Source organism: Lutra lutra, chromosome 2, assembly GCF_902655055.1.
Source record: "Lutra lutra chromosome 2, mLutLut1.2, whole genome shotgun sequence".
NCBI lineage: Eukaryota > Metazoa > Chordata > Mammalia > Carnivora > Mustelidae > Lutra > Lutra lutra.
Window position 1 is genome coordinate 47,914,537 of NC_062279.1, and position 17,412 is coordinate 47,931,948.

Sequence of the window (17,412 nt, forward strand, 5' to 3'; positions counted from 1 at the left end):
ATGGGTCTCAGACTCAGTCCCTTTGTTTTACCACTGGGTGTATCTCAGGAGGAGTGAATTGCCTAAAGTCGTTCAGCCAGTTAATGATAGAGAGATGAAGTCCCATGCTTGCTGTCAAGCCCTTTGCCTCTACATCAAACTCTGCAGGCAAGAGGAAGGGTTGGCAGACAGAGGAGATGGGGAGGACCAGAGGAAAGTCTTTTGACTGTCTTCTGCATTCTTTGGGAAAGCGAGGGATAGAATCCAGGTTTTCTGACACGAGGGAGGTGGTGCCGTTGTCCCAGTGGTCTCTAGAATTTCTGAAATATTCAGTGGAGGCCCCTTTATCCCTCTTTGCCATTGCTGAAGGTAAAGCTGCTTTTTTTTTCTTCCTTGTGAGTTTGTTATTATCTTTAGAAATCCTTAGAGAAAGAGCATGCCATTCAGAATAGAAATGTAAAAAGTGAGACCTTTGAGATCTCCAAGTGGAAAAGAGGGAGAAATTTTAAGCAAGTGCAGAAATGCCGTTACTCTCTGGTGGGAGAACATTTAGATTTCTCTCGTACATGCTGCTGTAACTGAAACTGAAACCAGAGTGTGTTTTACATTGGAACTGTCAAAATTTGTTTTCGAGTCCCTGGATTGTGCTGACTTTTGCAGAGACATTCAAAGAGATTATTAAATAAATTCCCTTCCCTCTTAATTGTGTGAAAGTGGCTGCTAGTACAAAAAAGGTTGGGATGATGGTAACAGAGAAGGTTCTCTGCAACAGGCAGGCGCAGGCCGTGTAGGATTCAGGAAGGAAGACAAGAAGGGGGGTGTGATGGGAGAACAGATGGAGACACTCAGGTCCTTGGCTCAGGGTCTTGTGAGGAGTGCCCGGTTTTCTCCTCACCTGTCCTCATGTGCTTCCCGGGAAACCCATAAAGTATCTGGATCCAGCTTTGCACGGAACATCCTACTTAGAACAGTTTTGGAAATGTGGCTATGAAATCCATTTCCTTCAAGTAATGGGGAAATTGCTTCCTTTGGTTTGTTCCAGCTTGTCCATTCAGAATTCATTTGGCACAGTGACTCAGAAGAATGGCTGTCTTCATCCTTCTTTGGGGGGGATCTTGGCAAACAAGGCTGATATGAACAGGCAGTAATTAAATTGCCTTGGATAGTGTCTAATATAATTGAGACCAAGAACTTGTGGACATGTGCCGCAAACAAAGCCCTGTCTCTCAGAGGATCCCCTGAGTCTGAGGTCCCCCCTTTTCTTACTATAATATAAAGCCTAATATCTTCATTGAAATTAGAAAACACTTGAAAAAAAAAAAACACCTAAGTGAGAGCAGACAAATTAGTTGTAAGAAAGAAAAAAAGGATTCCCTTTCTGCCTAGCAAATTTTATGAACTTAATTTTATGGACTTAATTTCTCACTCCCTCTTTTAATTCGAAAGAAAATGGAATGGCAATATTTTATACAGAATTCCATGGGAAAAAACCAAACAGGGTTTTTACCTTTGCTTATTAAAAATGGAACTTTTCGAGTCCTGCTTTTATGCTTTTGAAAGACTGGCTGATGAGAAAGTCAATTCAGAAAATGCTAAACACTTAGAATGTAGGTATTTACAAAATTTTAAGCAGACTTCACGGTCAGTATTTTTCAGATAAGTAGTGTTAATCGAGCATGTAAGGGAGTTCTTCGACCCTCTCTTTTGTGTTCTCACAGAACATTGACCTTCTTTTAGAGCTTTGATCACACTGGGCTAATCTCTGCCCCCCCGCCCGTCCCCGGTCCCCACTTCTGGGCTGAGGGATCTTGGCTCCAGTTTACTCTTTGTTCAGGAGTATCTTGGGTATTTTCAGTATCTTGATCGTATTTGATAACTTGCGCAGGAATCTGCCCCAGGGATTGTTGTAGAAGATCACAGAAGGACTTGCTTTCCAGCCATTCACAGTTTCTTTGGGTGTGTACGTGTGTTGGGGGGTGAGGTTGCATTATTTTTATAGCAGGTAATAGTATTTCCTATAATCTTAAAGCATACAGTTATATAAAAATATCATGACTTTTCACCTGTAAATTAAAAAGTAGTGATTTTGTGGTATTTAAGGGGTGAGTGGAATTGTGTAGCTTTTTATTTTAAAAAAAAGCATGTTTCAGCATGTTTCAAATGCTGAATCAGAGGTCCAAACTGAGGCAGCTTTGTTGTGTAATTTTCAATTACATTTATGCAAATATTTCAGTTTTTATCCCTAAACTTACACACAAACAAAAAAAAACCCCAACCCAAAAAGCCAGAAAAAGACCACTTCTTTTTTAAAAGTAACTCACCGGCTCATTTCCAAAAAGTATGTTAATATAAGACATCACTTTCATCAATAATTCCTTGTAGAACTGACTAATAAATGGTACAGACAAATTAAAAAGAAAAAAAGCATGTTTCAGAAGTGGTACACAAACCAGATTTTCTTGAAGACTTTATCTCAAGGGTCTTCCTTTCCCCGTGTACACCGGATCATATTACCCACATATATTTTCCTTCTGGCACTTCTCACAATTTAAAATTATCTTGTGTTTATAAAAGGATTAGATAAATATTGTTAAACAATATTGTATATGTTAGTGATATGATCTATCATACATATAACTGTATATTAATCATTTAGATAAAACCAAGGTCATAATAGCTTGGACATCAGATATTTGACTCTTAAAATGATACAAGTCCATATACTGAGCTGGTCATAAGTTGGTTTGGTCCAGGTATGGAGGTTCTTAAGGAAGCCCAGAATAATGATTTAATTATTATAGGTCTAATGATTTCCAGGATGATCTAATAGTTTTATGAGGCCTTTAGGACTGTATTCTCCATTTCATTTTCCACTATCCTTTATCTCTGAAATTTTATAGTTCTTTCTCCATCCATAATTCACGCATGCGTGCTTTTTTTTTTTCTTAAAGATTTTATTTATTTATTTGACAGACAGAGATCACAAGCAGGCAGAGAGGCAGGCAGAGAGAGAGAGAGAGGAAGGGAAGCAGGCTCCCTGCTGAGCAGAGAACCAGATGCGGGGCTCGATCCCAGGACCTGAGCTGAAGGCAGAGGCTTAACCCCCTGAGCCACCCAGGCGCCCCGCATGCGTGCATTTTATAGAGCATCTACTCTACACCAGGTCCTAGGGTTACGAAAATGAACGAGCTCCTCGTCCTGTCCTGTAGGAGCTTAGGTCTCAGACGAGAGTCAGATGGGCCATGGTGGTCTGGGTTCTGATTGCCGGGATGGGAGTAAATTCTAGGAGCAGTGGGAGGGATAGCCAGCCCACAGTTAAGGTTTTGAGCAAGAGACTTCTCAGTTGAGAACAAAGAAGTAAGGATTAGCAGTTGGTGGAGGTTGTAGTCTGTGAGAAGACATGACATGGGGGTGAGTTTGGGGGAAGAGGAGAAAAGTGGTTCCAGGGAGAGGAAGTACCATTTTGAGAGGGTCTGGAGCACTCAGGAGCAGTGGACATAACTTTTGCATGGAGGGAGCATAGATTTTTGAGGCAGAGATTGGTGTAAAATGCAGCAGGGAATGTAGGCAGAACCAAAGATAGGAAGGGTTTTACAATGTGATGACTGTGTCTGGAGGACAGAGGAGAGACATGCTTGAACTTAGGGTACATGGACAATCCCATCCATCCTACAATGGCTTATCTGATTCTAAACTTGGAATAGGAGACAGAGTGGGAATGGCCTAGAGCAAGGCCATCCCTGTTTCAAAAAAAAAAAAAAAAAAAAAATCCCTTTGAAGTGCACAGCTTACTCTATGGCAAAATTAATTGCTTAAGTAACACCTTATAAAGTCAGGGTCAAGTCAGAAGCCTCCTCCTTCCTCCATCATACCTTTATTTTTTGTTCTTTCCTTCACCTCATTTTCCCATCCTAGAACAACAAGGTCACACTCTTCCGCCAGCTGCAGCAGATGACATACAGCCTGATTGAGTGGCGGTCCCAAATTCTGTCTGGAACCCTCCCCAAGGATGAACTGGCAGAGCTCAAGAAAAAGGTCACAGCCAAAATCGATCACGGAAACAGGTAAACCGGGGGTGATTTCACCAAGAACTTGGAAAGAGATGGGCACATTCATGCTAAGGACATGCCTCGCCCTCAGCTTTTGATCTTGGAATTGTCAAAGAATGATGCGTACTGTTTTCTTTTTGCGTTGGGAAACATTTAATTCTGTTGGGAAAATATGGCGGCCCCTCACATAGGCTAGACCTTGTGTGGGATCTCTGTGTCGAGGAGATGACAGACGATCAGGGAAGATGGGAATTTGCTGACAAACAAGACTGAAAGGGATAGCGCATCTGAAGTCGCATTTTCCGAGGCCTGCATCGATCTCGGTTTTTATTCTGAGAGTGAATTTTATTTTATTTTTTTTTTAAAGATTTTATTTATTTATTTGACAGAGAGAGATCACAAGTAGAGAGGCAGGCAGAGAGAGGGAGGGAAGCAGGCTCCCTGCTGAGCAGAGAGCCGGACTCGGGACTCGATCCTAGGACCCTGAGATCATGACCCGAGCCGAAGGCAGCGGCTTAACCCACTGAGCCACCCAGGCGTCCCCTGAGAGTGAATTTTAAATCAGCATCAGACACATTCTCTGTCTTTCTCTCCCACGTTCCCTAACTGGGACCGTGGTGTGTAGTGTATGAAAACCAAATTTACAAGAAGAGTAAAACACATTTTTAGCCTGTTGATTATGCCTCCAGTCACCTCTAAGCAGTTAATCACTTCGCTAATCTTCAGATTAGCTCAAGTAGATACATAGGTTCTAGACGTTACTGACCTTTAGAAAGTAAGAAATCAGTCAGTTCATCAGTTAATGGCCTGGGATACGGCTCTCCTGACTCGTTCCTTTGAAGAGACTGGGTTGGTTCCTCAGTTTTGTTGATGATCCGTTTGACATCTCGTTTGGTTTTCTAAATTTCCTCAAGTTGTGCATAGGTAATTTTTCCCCCTTGCCCCTTTGCCTTAGGACCCTTGAATATACTTCTGACACCTGTTAAAGGCCGATTATCCTACTCAATTAAATGTTACAGACGCTGACAGCTGTATTCAGAAGAAAGCTGGGGTGACTAACAGCATACAAGATTCAGATTCAATCGTTATATGAAATCTCCTGTGTACCCTTCACATGTATGGCTTGATTATAATCCATTTTATGATTAAAGAACACAGACCAAGTGAACTTAAGAGATTTATTTCTAAGTAACAGAGATTGTAAGTGGGGAAGTTGAAATTTGAACCCTAAACTTCTGTGTAATTCTGTGTAATGCTCCCTTCTTAGGGTTACAAATGGACTGTTCCCTCCCTTGTCACTTGTCCATTCATAGGACTGTATGCACAGGGGTTATATTTCTAGCTGGGTGCTGAGGCATTTCTTCAGAAACAGCGATGGTGGGCTAAGTCCGGTCCCTCCTGGTGTCTATGCTGTCCTTGTATTTTTGGGTCTTATCACAGTGTGACATGGGCCTAGAGGACTCTGATCTTCAGCAGAGGATGTTAATGTCCTATAAATAGCCAGACACGCCTGCCATCCCACTTCAGCTTGTAAAAGCTGCTTCATCTGTGTGTCAGTGCTTAGTCTCTGAGCCGCCAGCAAGACCCACAGCTCCTGTGTCTGGGTGGCCTGTGGGTCTGGCTGCCGTGGAAAGGAACCTGCCAGATTAAATCAGTTGACGGAGATGCTATAAAACAGGGAGGGGAGAGTCAGTCATTAGACATTTTTGCTTTCTTCCCAAAGACTTGGCACATTTCACTATTATCCCTCAGCTTTCTTGCTGTTTGGACATCCCTGTTCCCAAGTTGCTGGTTCCTGGAATGAACGCTGGGCATTCAGATAGCAGTATCCTCTTTCCACTACGTCCCCAAATCTTGGAACGAAGCACATTTTTTTTCAACTTCTTTGTGCACATTGGGCATAAGAGCCTGAGTAGGGATTGTGCCCTGCATAGACCATATGGCTCTTTTCCTGTGTAACACTCAGAGCTACAACTTCACACAGCCCGGCGTGTTCTGGTGCCAGTTGCTGTGATAAGACCTGCCATGTATGGAGAGTGGACTAGATACTAGACGCTGCGTTACTTGCTTTACATGTTATCTCATGAAATTCTCACAACAACCCTGAATGGTAGGGAGTATTTACAGATGAGGAAGTCAGGGCTTTGCAAAATCAAGTAAATCACCCTGAGTCCTCTTGCCTAGCATGTATTCAAGCCAAGATTGAAATCCTGATCTAAGCGACAGCAGAGCTCCTGCTGTGAGAGAGGTTATGAAATTCCACCAGTCAGGACCCACTTCACTGATCGCCTTTAAGACAGTCTTGAGTTAAGGGCTGTCCTCAACGTCGAACTTAAAGGAAACCAGGCAAAGCCCCCAGATATTTGGTCTATCATTGTTCTTATGTCAAGCAATAGAAGATTGGGAAGAGGCGTTGATCAGAGGAATCTGGTCAGAGGCAGTGATGGTTTTGCCTTTCCTGTGGAGAGTCTGTGGAATAAATATACTTTGCATATCATATGAATTTGATTAACACTACCATAAGTTTTCATAACTTACTGACCACAAGTTTTGGGGAAAGGAGGCAGACATCAAAAAGAGAGAAGCCAAGGAACTGTTCTTAACTTGATTGGTCTAGCACCCAACTTTCTAACCATGAATTCTCTGGGTTCTTTCCTGGGGAATCATCAGGAAAGAATCTGTTCTAATGAGGAGACTCACTGGTCACTGCTTTCTTTCTAGAATGCTTGGGTTAGATCTGGTGGTGAGAGATGACAATGGGAACATACTGGACCCAGATGAAACCAGCACCATTGCCCTCTTCAGGGCCCATGAAATGGCCTCAAAAAGGATTGAGGAAAAGATCCAAGAAGAAAAGGTACAATCCTCCAGTGTGCAGATTTGGGTCACTGAGATTCCATTTTTACTTTTGTTTTTAATGAGAGAAAGGGAGTCATTGACAAGAAGAGGCAGAAATGTTTAGAAAGTCATTCGGTGCCTCATTGAAAAGCAAAACATAACAACAAAAAAATGAGGCATCAATATACCTTCTGATATGGAAAGATTGCAAAGACATGTATTAATAGAAAGAACAAGATTCAGAACAGTGTACAAAACACTAGTCTTTGTGTTTCAAAAAGGCATATACAGACCTCCGTGTTTTCATATGCATAGACTAACTCCAGAAAGATAGACAAAAAATTGATAATTAATCCTTGCCTCTAGGAAGGAGAACTGGGTGGGAGGGAGCCTTTGTTCTGTGTAACCTGCTGTATTTGATATACATAATACAGTTTCCAAACTCAGTACAATAATATTTAAATATAAAGCATTTGAAAGGTTTTGAAAGTAACAGTGAGATATTAAATAAAAATGAGAAAAGTACAGAGAAAGAGAACAAGAAAAATGCCCCAAAGTATGATGGCACAGACCAAGCTGCATTGATATTTTGGTATATATTTTTCCAGTCTTTCTGTTCTAATGAGTAAAAGTCTTCTGTTTATTTAGTTTGTAGTTTCATTTCTTTAGCACAATTGTGATAATATTTAATTGTGTTTCTGCATCCAATGTCTAACCACACTTGAGGATGAAACCTTTCTAGTAGAATCTCTTGTTTGCAATGAGAACTGTTCCCAAAAAGAGGGATAATGGATCATGATTTTTATGCCTCTGAGGTTCATTCAGAAGCCTTGTGGGAGATGAGAAATTCTGGAAGCTACTAAGCCATGAGTTGTCATCTTGAGGTAGCACTTACTGAATTCGCTGGGCTCGAGGCCCTGAACAGGACAGTTTGGGTTCTGTGTTTTGTTTTTTTTTTGTTTTTTTTTTTTTTAAGATTTATTTGCTTATTTGAGAGAGCAAGTGAGAGAGAGAGAGAGAAGACACGTATGGGGTGGGGGAGGCGCAGAGGGAGAGGGAGAAAATCTCAAGCAGACTCCCTATCGAGCATCAAGGCTAACGTGAGGCTCGATCTCTCGACCCCGAGATCATGACCTGAGCTGAAATCAGGAGTCAGACCCTCAACGGACTGAGCCACCCAGGTGCCCCATGAGTAGGACAGTCTTGATCATCCAAATCATAGTGATTGTATTTTGCTCACTTAATCATCTGGCCACGTACACACACTTTCTTCTCAGTCAGTACTTCTCCCCTCAACTGGCAATTACATTTGTCCCCATTTGATGGCCCATGTCTTTGCCATTATTCCCTGTTTGCTGCTACCATGGGGCTTTTCTGTCTTTTCCTGTGTGTTCAGTCAGTTCTTCAGAACCTGGACTTGCGGGCCCAGTCTGTCTTCAGTGCCGTCCACACCTACGGCCTCTACGTGAACTTCAAGAACTTTGTCTGCAACATTGGGGAAGACGCTGAGTTGTTCATGGCCCTCTATGATCCAGACCAGTCCACCTTCATCAGGTAGTGGGTCCCAGGCCATCCGCTGTTGACCTTGCAAAAACACCCAGCCTTCACCTGCCACCCACCTGAGGAGCCCTTTGCTCGTCTGAGAGCGGGAGATAGAAAAGGGGTAGGATCGTAAGTGGTAGAAAATAAAATCCTTCAGGCTACTGAGCCTTTCTTTGTGGCTGTGGGAACAGTACAGTGACTGATTGTGTGCTCCCTTGGTCTTAGAATCCCATAAAGCTATCAGAACAAGGAGATGAGAACAAAGCGTTTAAAAGACTATGGGGGATGGGGTAAGGGAGGAATGCGTCAGCAGAGCACAGAGGATTTTAGGGCAGTGAAACTGCTCTGTGTGATTCCGTAATGGTGGCTGTGTGTCATCCTACATTACTGCAGATCAGTAGGATGCAAGCACCAAGAGTGGACCCTGAGGTGAACTGTGGACTCGGGGCCGGGGGATGTGATGGGGGGAGGTGTTGAGGTATTGGTGTGGGTTCTTCACCTGTAACAAATATACCACCGTGCTGGGGGTTGCTGATAGTGGGCGAGGCTGTGTGGGGGGCCAGAGAGGCAGGAGGCTATGGGAACTCTCTGTCCCCTCCACTCAGCTTTGTTGTCAACCTAAGATTGCTCTAAAAAATAAAGTCTGTTAAAAAAACAAATTTTTTTTTAAACTGTAGTGAATGATAGTAGGTTTCGTTCGATCCTATGGTCACGCTATCACTTAGCTGAGCAACTAAGAAAACAGATCGGTTTTTGAGCAGATGGTTAAAAGTAGTTACTGACAAATTGTTTATTTCTATAATCGAAATTTTATCTGGATGTGGTGGAGTGGATTCCAGGGCATGGATTTGGAATGATTATTCTAAAATTATATTCCTGGTTCGGCAAAGCTGAAGATCTTACGCAAAGATCTGGAGGTGGAAGAAAGATACCAGGCGGAACCTGGCAGAAGCTGCTGCGTGTGTGCCTGTCCCAAATCCACGCTGGGCGTGCGTCACGGAGCATGGCTATGGCACGCTCACTTCTCCAAAGCCGGGGGACCAGGGAGTGGCCCACTTGGGTGCTACATTGACACTTGCCTGATAAATTCAGCGGGGCTCTTTGGGGTCTTCTTTGGACCCTGTGAAGTCTGTGCCGTGGATAGGTCCAGTGCCAGTTAGCCCTTCATTAAGGATAATTTTTTTTTCCTTCACCAGTGAGAATTACCTAATTCGTTGGGGCAGTAACGGGATGCCCAAGGAAATAGAGAAGCTTAATAACCTCCAAGCGGTTTTTACTGTAAGTCCTACCTTACATCTAATCATTTCTTTGTGCTTACGATATTAGCAGATGCTCATGGTGAGTATATGGCAAAACCTCCAAAATGAAAAGCTGAAAAGGAGAATCATCGTGATCCCCCTAGCAGGAATAACTGCTCATTTATTCAGCAGATATTTATCGGGCATCCACTAGATGCCAGCCACTGACCTAGGCACTTGAGACACAGTAGTGAACATATCAGAAAAAACATCCCTGGTCAAGGAGCTTTTCTCCAAAACAGGGAGACAGTAAGAAACGATGATCCAATAAACGAGTATGTTATATAGAATGTTAGAAGTCATAAGTACTTGGGGGGGTGGGAGTTTCTGGGCTGGGGAAGGGGTGCCGTTTTAAGTAGACGGGTCAGGCAGACCTTCATGAGAAGGGGCCACTTCAAGAGCTGAAGTTGACAAGAGAGTGAGCAATGCTGATAAAGAGAAGAGCATTCCAGACCCAGGGTACAGCTCAGGCAAAGACGGGGATCTTGACTTTTTTGTTTCCTCATATTTTAATGGACTTTACCCTGTACTCCTCCTCTTCTCCAAGGAAGGAGGAGTGCTGCTCTACATGGGTCAGGAGGAAGGAAATTTATTGGGTTATAGCCTGGGGCATGATGACTCTCTTTCTTTGGGGCTGGAATTTTCTTGGTGTTCTCTCCCTTTTTTAGGACATCAGAGCTTGAAGTGCCTTAGAGTTCTGCCATTTGCTCTCTACGAGGCCTGCAGGAGACGCTCTCTTCCTTCTCTGCCTTCTTCCCTTAAGCCCACGCACATATTTTATCTCCTTATTCTCTTACCACTCATACACAAGGAAAATAGAGTCTTAGAGAAAACGCCTAAAAACATGATACAGAGCGGTGGACTCAGTATAGGCTTATCAAATCTCTCCTTCATTCATTTCTCCTTCTTATTATCCATTCCCTCTGTTAACATCCCATTTCTGGGACAAGTGGAGTGTGATTACTACTCATGCATTGACCCACCTGTATCTCTACCACCTGGTAAACAAAGAGAAAGAGCTGGAACTCTTCCTAAAACTTCCCTTCTTCAGTTCACAGACGTGGGTTTTTCCCTAAAACCAAAAGGCATTTATCAGTCAATGTGTACCTTGAAAAAAACAATAAAAAAAGGAATTATTGACTTTCTGGTCCATCTTCTGCCTGAGAGCATTTTAGAAAAGCTGCATTTCATCCCCTTTCCCCCACCACATCCCCCTACTGATGGGGATCTTCTTGGGATGCAGATTTCACGTCCAGCCTTTTCAATTAAATAAAATGTGGTGACTACTTCCTTGATCACTCAACATTCTACGAAAACTTCTTTTACAAATGATTGTGCCTTGATGAACAGTAACCGTGTGTCATAATTTATGTAACTAGTCACCCGGAGTCTTTATCTTTCTGTTATTAAGAGAAGCCTTACAAAACCTAGAGCAGAAATTCAGGGTCGATGTTATCATTGCTCTGTATTCCTATCTTGGAGACCTGAGTTCACTAAACTATAGAGGATGGATTTGGAATGACTATTTAGAAAGTAATTCTCAATTCAGTAAAGAGGCCTTGGACAGCTGTTTCATGAAAGGAATTTGAGATGCAATTAAATTATTCCTCACGTTAAAGAGAATGAGATATGTGAGCTCATTCATGGGTTTACTCACCCATCCTTAAGAATACAAACAAGTGTAGAACATGAACCACAAAAAACCAGAGACAAGTCATCTACACATCTTTTGTTAATCCACATACACCCAGAAGCTCTCAGTGAATACCTCTCGTAAAACAGATGAATAATTACAGAAACCAGCACATGTAAATTTCTCTGTTATAGTTGTCTCACAGGATTATTTGGAAGATGAAGTGAAATAGCACCAGCCTGTATAGACCCCCAGTAAAGATCAGTGTCTTGTAAGCTTTGATTCCCTTTGACACTGGCATGCTTCAGGGGCTCTGCCATATCCTGGCAGAATATAAAGTAGCAATGACAGGTGTCCCGACTTTTAAGTGCCCAGCTTAAATTGATAAGTTAGAGACTTTAGATTGAAAATGATAGGATTTCTCGATTTGAAGTAGGAACTGGGAAATCAAACAAATTCCTTCCTTTTTAAAATACAGTCATTTTCCACTGATACCATGGTCATTCTTGGATGGGAACCGGGGAGGGAGGGAGTTGTCCTGCTATTTCAGCACAAGAAAGAACTCTCTGAATGGTGTTCTGTTGTCGAGTGAGAAGAGAAACAAAGGTGACAGGGTGATGCAGCTCGATCTCCTTTTTGCATGTTCTCTGTCCCTGTAGGACCTCAGTAGCACAGACCTCATCCGGCCCCGCATCAGCCTCGTGTGCCAGATTGTCCGGGTGGGCCACATGGAGCTGAAGGAGGGCAAAAAGCACACATGTGGGCTCCGAAGACCTTTTGGAGTAGCAGGTACCGAAAGACCCAGAGACGACTGTAAACGCCGCAGCCACTGTAAAGGACAGCATGGCAGGGCCTCCAGCGATTGAACATTGAATTTATGATCCAGGAATCCCACTTCTGGGTGTCCGCCCAAAAGAACTAGAAGCAGAAGGCCTCAGGATACTTGTACATCTGGGTTTAGAGCAGCCTTATTCACACTAGCCAAGAAGTAAAAGCAACCCAAGTGTCCATGGGTGGATAAATGGATAAGGAAAATGTGGTCCGTCCAGACAGTGACCTATCATTCAGCCTGAGAAAGAAAGGAAATTCCACAACATGGCTGAACCTTGGGGCTGCTATGCAAAGTGAAATAGGCCAGTCACAAAAAGATAAACATGGCATGGTCCCACTCCCACCTGTGTGAGGTGCCCAGAGTGGTCAGATTCATTATGAGCAACGGAAGGTAGAGTGGTGCTTGCCGGGGGTTGTGCGGAGGGGGACAGGGGAGGGTTAGTGTTTAAGGGGGACAGAGTTTCATTTTGGGAAGATGGAAAAGTTCTGGAGAGGGAGGGTGCTGATGGCCGCACAAAGGGTGAGTGTGCCTAATGCTGCGAACTGTACCTTTAAGAATGGTTAAAACAGGGGCGCCTGGGTGGCTCAGTGGTTAAGCCGCTGCCTTCAGCTCAGGTCATGATCTCAGGGTCCTGGGATCGAGCCCCGCATTGGGCTCTCTGCTCTGCGGGGAGCCTGCTTCCTCCCCTCTCTGCCTGCCTCTCCGCCTGCTTGTGATCTCTCTCTCTCTGTCAAATAAATAAATAAAATCTTAAAAAAAAAAAAAAAAAAGAATGGTTAAAACAGCAGATTATATGCCCACCCACCCCCCCCCCCCCCACACACACACAGTTGCTATAGGAGGGCGGGAAAACCCAGAGACCGCGCAAGATGAATTTGGTTGTCAACGTGAGTATTGGACACACAGCGTTTACTGCCTGGGGCTTCCAGTTATCTTTTCTGGGGGGTTCCGAGCCCTCACCTAGACCCCGCCTCCTTTGTTCCTCCCTCGGTGGTGCCCCACACAGTGCCTTGTGCACGGTAGGATCTCAGTAAAGCCTTGTTGGGACTCTCGGCATTCTCCCCGCCTGTGGGCTGATTTCAGTCCAGTAAAACTCTCCCTGGAAAGTGGTTTGCCTGCCTGGACGATTCACTCTTCAAAGGCAACATTGGATTTGTAGTCCCTCTCGAAGAGGGTCCTTGGCTTACATCAAGCCCCACAACCTCCCAAGAGGCCACGCATTTTCTTCTGTAGTTTGTTCGATTAAGGAAATACATTCCTGGTTCTACGTTGATGTTTCAGTCACTGAGAAGTTTTGAAAGCTGTTGACAAAAGGCCTTAATTCTCCTGGAACAAATGGCCAGAGAATGTCGGCAGGACTGACCTTGTGGGTTGTGTGGGGTAACAAGGCTTCTTCTCCATGAGGCCGTGTGCATGGTCATTCCCTGACCAACCTTGCCCTCCCACTGGCTGCTCAAGGCCTGCCAGTCTCTGAGGAGGCACGGCATTCCTCCTGACAGAGCATTAAAATGAAATCTCAGAAAAGGGAAGGAACTTAGCCATTTATATGACAATCCACTAAGTTAAGAATTTAGGGCATGTTTAAAGTCACTGTCATTCAAAATGGGCTGAAGAGATTTGAACATCAGGCTTGCAGCTTTTGGTTGCTTTTCTGTTTAAGGGGGGTGGGGTGGAGTGGTGTGTGTGTGTGTGTGTGTGTGTGTGTGTGTGTGTGTATTTGGAGAACTGTCATTTACTCTGAGGCTCAATGCCAAGCATCGATCAGCAGAGATCTGGAGTAACTGCATGACGGCATCAACAGATGAACCGCCCCTTGGAAGAGGGGTGGTGCCAGATACAGATTTTTCAGGTTTTGGTTTTTTTTTTTTTGGTACAGTGTTTGCAGGGGTCTTATCTGACAGCAAGCTTTTGCAGCATCCTTTCACCAACATTATTATTTCCCAAGCCTTACCCACTGTGGTTTGGGTTACTTTGAGAAGGCATTTCCTTCCTTATCCTTTAGCTTTTCATCTGAGAAATGTCTCCTATCTCAGTACTTCTTCTAATCTTCAAACAGGTTATCTGGGAGTGGATGGTGAGGTGTGTTTTATGGCCCGATTGTAATTCATTAACCCAGGGCTAGTCTCTTGGCTGTGGGCCCTGCCTGGTCTGAACAGCTGTAGGGTGGCCCACTTATTAGTTCTCCGGGCAGCCGGGCATTGTTGGCTTAAGTGATTTGGTCCCATAATTGCTGTTGGGTTCATACCCCAGCGTCACTACTTAAAACTTCTGGTCTGGGGCAACCTTTCCTGTGCTCGGTGTCCTCATCTCTCTCTCTCTCTTTTTTTTTTCCTTACGATTTTATTTTATTTGGGGGAGAGAAAGACCACGAGCAGGGTGAAGGGCAGAGGGAGAAGCAGACTCCCCGCCAAGCAGGGAGCCCAATGTGGGACTCCATCCTGGACCCCAGGATCATGACCTGAGCTTAACCGACTGAGCCACCCAGGCACCGGTGTTTCCTTGCCTTGTAAAGTAGGGTAAATAATAGGGTCGGTATAAGTAAGATAACAGACGCTGTGGGCGCAGGACGTGCTGTATTTGTTGCTCTTCTTGTGTGCAGAGAAGCAAATCACTGTGCGATCTTCTGTGTTGCTGCTGCCCTGCCTTCCCTAGTGAATGTGGAAGCCAGGTGCGACTGCATCAAGGCCAAGAGATGGTTGACCCCTTCGAATCTTGAGTTTCTCTCTCAAGTCCTCATTCTGTTGACACTCCTGATATAAAATATGTGTGCTCTGTGTCTTTGAATGCAGGCTTGCTAAAAAAACAAAACCAAACCAAACCAATCTGGTTTCCGATTTCTCAAGAATTTAGCATTTGGTTGTGTAGAATTTTAAGAAGTGGGTAGTCTGCCGGATTGATCTAAGAAAAATACAAACCCTGAGCTCCGTGTCTGAGCTCCTGATGAATTAATTGTTCTGCAGGCTGGGCACCGGAAGTCATAGCTGGCAAAGACCAAAGTGTCCCCGCGTGGTATCTCACTTCTCTAGTGTCCTGTGTTTGCAAATATTATAGTTTTCCATAGTAACTTACTGAAGCCTGACACAGTTAAGTTCTTTAATTAAGTTTTATCTTTTTCCTAGTGATGGATATCACTGATATCATACACGGGAAGGTGGATGATGAAGAAAAGCAGCATTTTATTCCCTTTCAGCAGTAAGTACTTTGGCATTGATCCTGGGTGACTTCAGACCTGGATGAGTTCTTTGAATGATCTGTTAACACAGAACCAGGTGCTAGGAACCATTTGCTCAGTTCCAGAAGGAAAGCCTTGTACTTGGAAGATTGTGAGATAGAAGCCGACGGAAGACTTTATTCAGGGTCCTTTATATTGAGATCACATGTAGGAGGGTAAGCCTAACTTTTCTGGTTCGATAGAAAGGACTGATGGAATAGAAGGGACAAATCTGTATCTGCAGCAGAAGCCAGAAAATGGTGCCCCGTAGGTGTCAGAAAGGCCAGAGTATATTTGCACTCTGTTGTCAGGAACAGATATTACAGAGGACAGAGCGTCCTGTAGGACAGCTCAGGGTTCCCTGGAGATCTTGTTAGAGTGCAAAATGTGGTCTGGTGGGTCAGGAGGCTGCCGCTAACGAGCTTCCAGCTGGAGAGCACACTCAGGGTTGAAGGTGTTTAGGAGGTTGGAGAGTGAGGGGCTGACTAGTAATGCCTGGGTGCCTGTGGGGGGGAGGGGAAGCCAGTCTGGGAGGACACCGAAAGATTGCCTGAAGAGCTCCGCTAAGGCCTCTGGGCTGAGCTTCAGGAGCTGGAGCCCTGTGTGGGTGCCTGTGGGTCATGGGCCAGCAGGTGTGAACCCACAGGCCTCTGAAGAAGTATATGTGTGAACATCAAGGCTCTAGCAGTTGTGGTCGCCTTATCCTGGGCGTGGGTGGTGGCAGCCTAGAGGAGATGGCAGACCATGCTGGAATGGAGCGGTCCTATCAGTGAGGAAGGTGACTATCTCAGCCGGCCTGCAGCTGCCACAATAGATCAGTAGAACCGCTGAGAACTCTGGAAACCAGCCCAAGGATACTGAAATTAACATACGATTTAAAAAAAAATCATAGCACAAATCAGTGGAGAAATAGGAACTATGCAGAAATGAACTGTTTGACACAATTAGCCACCCATTTACGAAACCCAGGTTAGAACCTGTCTCACATCGTGTGCCACGGGAAATTTCACATGATTCAATGTGTAAGCATAAGAACTAGAATCTTAAAATACTACAGGAAAATCGGAGTTTTATATAATAGTGGTGAGTGGGAGGCCTTGCTGACTCAGACGGCAAAGATCTGACTGAAAAAGAAAAATTGGCAGGTAAACCACACAAAAATTTTAAATAACTTAGGTACAGAATAAAGTTTAGTAAAATGTTTGCAATGTGTATTAAAAGAGAATGAATATTGTTACTATATAATTAATAGAAATTCATAAGGATATGAGCATAAAATAATGTATGTGTGTATATATACATCCAAACGTGCACACATACACAGAAAGAAATGGCCCAGACATTCATTGAGAATCCGTGCAATTTGGTTTAAACAAGGAGTTTTGGTATTTGGTTTGACCGAGTTTTAAAAATATATATAATATCCAGAGTTTGGCTGGGTAGAAGGAAATATACAGTAGTTATAGGAATATAAACTATTACAGTGCATTAAAGGCCTCAAAATTTAGATATTTCAGAGAATATACTCCATAATTAACAGTGATTCTTTCTGTTGATGTGGCAAAAGGTGATTTTTCCTTTTTTTTTAACTTTTAACAAAATTTTGCGAATTTTGTTTACTCTGTATTTCTATTTTTTCTACAAAACTATGTATGATATATAATTTTATTTAAAGTATAAAAATCTTCTTGTTCGGTGTAAAGCCCACCAGCTTTAGACAAGTTTCTAAATGTAATAGTACAGATAGCTAAGTAGCGGTTCCTTCCTTCATCCAGAGGCTGCTATAAATAATTTTTTAAAGGGGCTTATCTAATACCTTACTACCTATGTACTGACCCTCTAAGAATGTGGTGAGGTAAATATTTTATGCTGCTTAGTGCTAATATGAATTAATGAGGTGACTTTCCAATTCATGGATGCTGATCCCAATATAAATATATATATATATATAGATATAGATATATATACACACACTCGTTCAAATGTATTAAATAAATATGTTAAGTGTAACAAATGTAATTTACTAACTA

General features: G+C 43.4%; 1 protein-coding gene across 2 annotated transcripts in view; it reads left to right on the forward strand.

Moving 5' to 3' along the window:
* DOCK5 (dedicator of cytokinesis 5) overlaps positions 1-17,412 on the forward strand; it is a 218,837-nt gene that overhangs the window by 92,145 nt on the left and 109,280 nt on the right. For both annotated transcript variants that reach the window (XM_047717378.1, XM_047717379.1), the window contains 6 exons: positions 3,895-4,043; positions 6,750-6,885; positions 8,263-8,420; positions 9,605-9,686; positions 11,999-12,128; positions 15,291-15,363. In XM_047717378.1, coding sequence (XP_047573334.1) covers positions 3,895-4,043; positions 6,750-6,885; positions 8,263-8,420; positions 9,605-9,686; positions 11,999-12,128; positions 15,291-15,363 — 728 coding nt within the window. The remainder of the gene's footprint in view (positions 1-3,894; positions 4,044-6,749; positions 6,886-8,262; positions 8,421-9,604; positions 9,687-11,998; positions 12,129-15,290; positions 15,364-17,412) is intronic.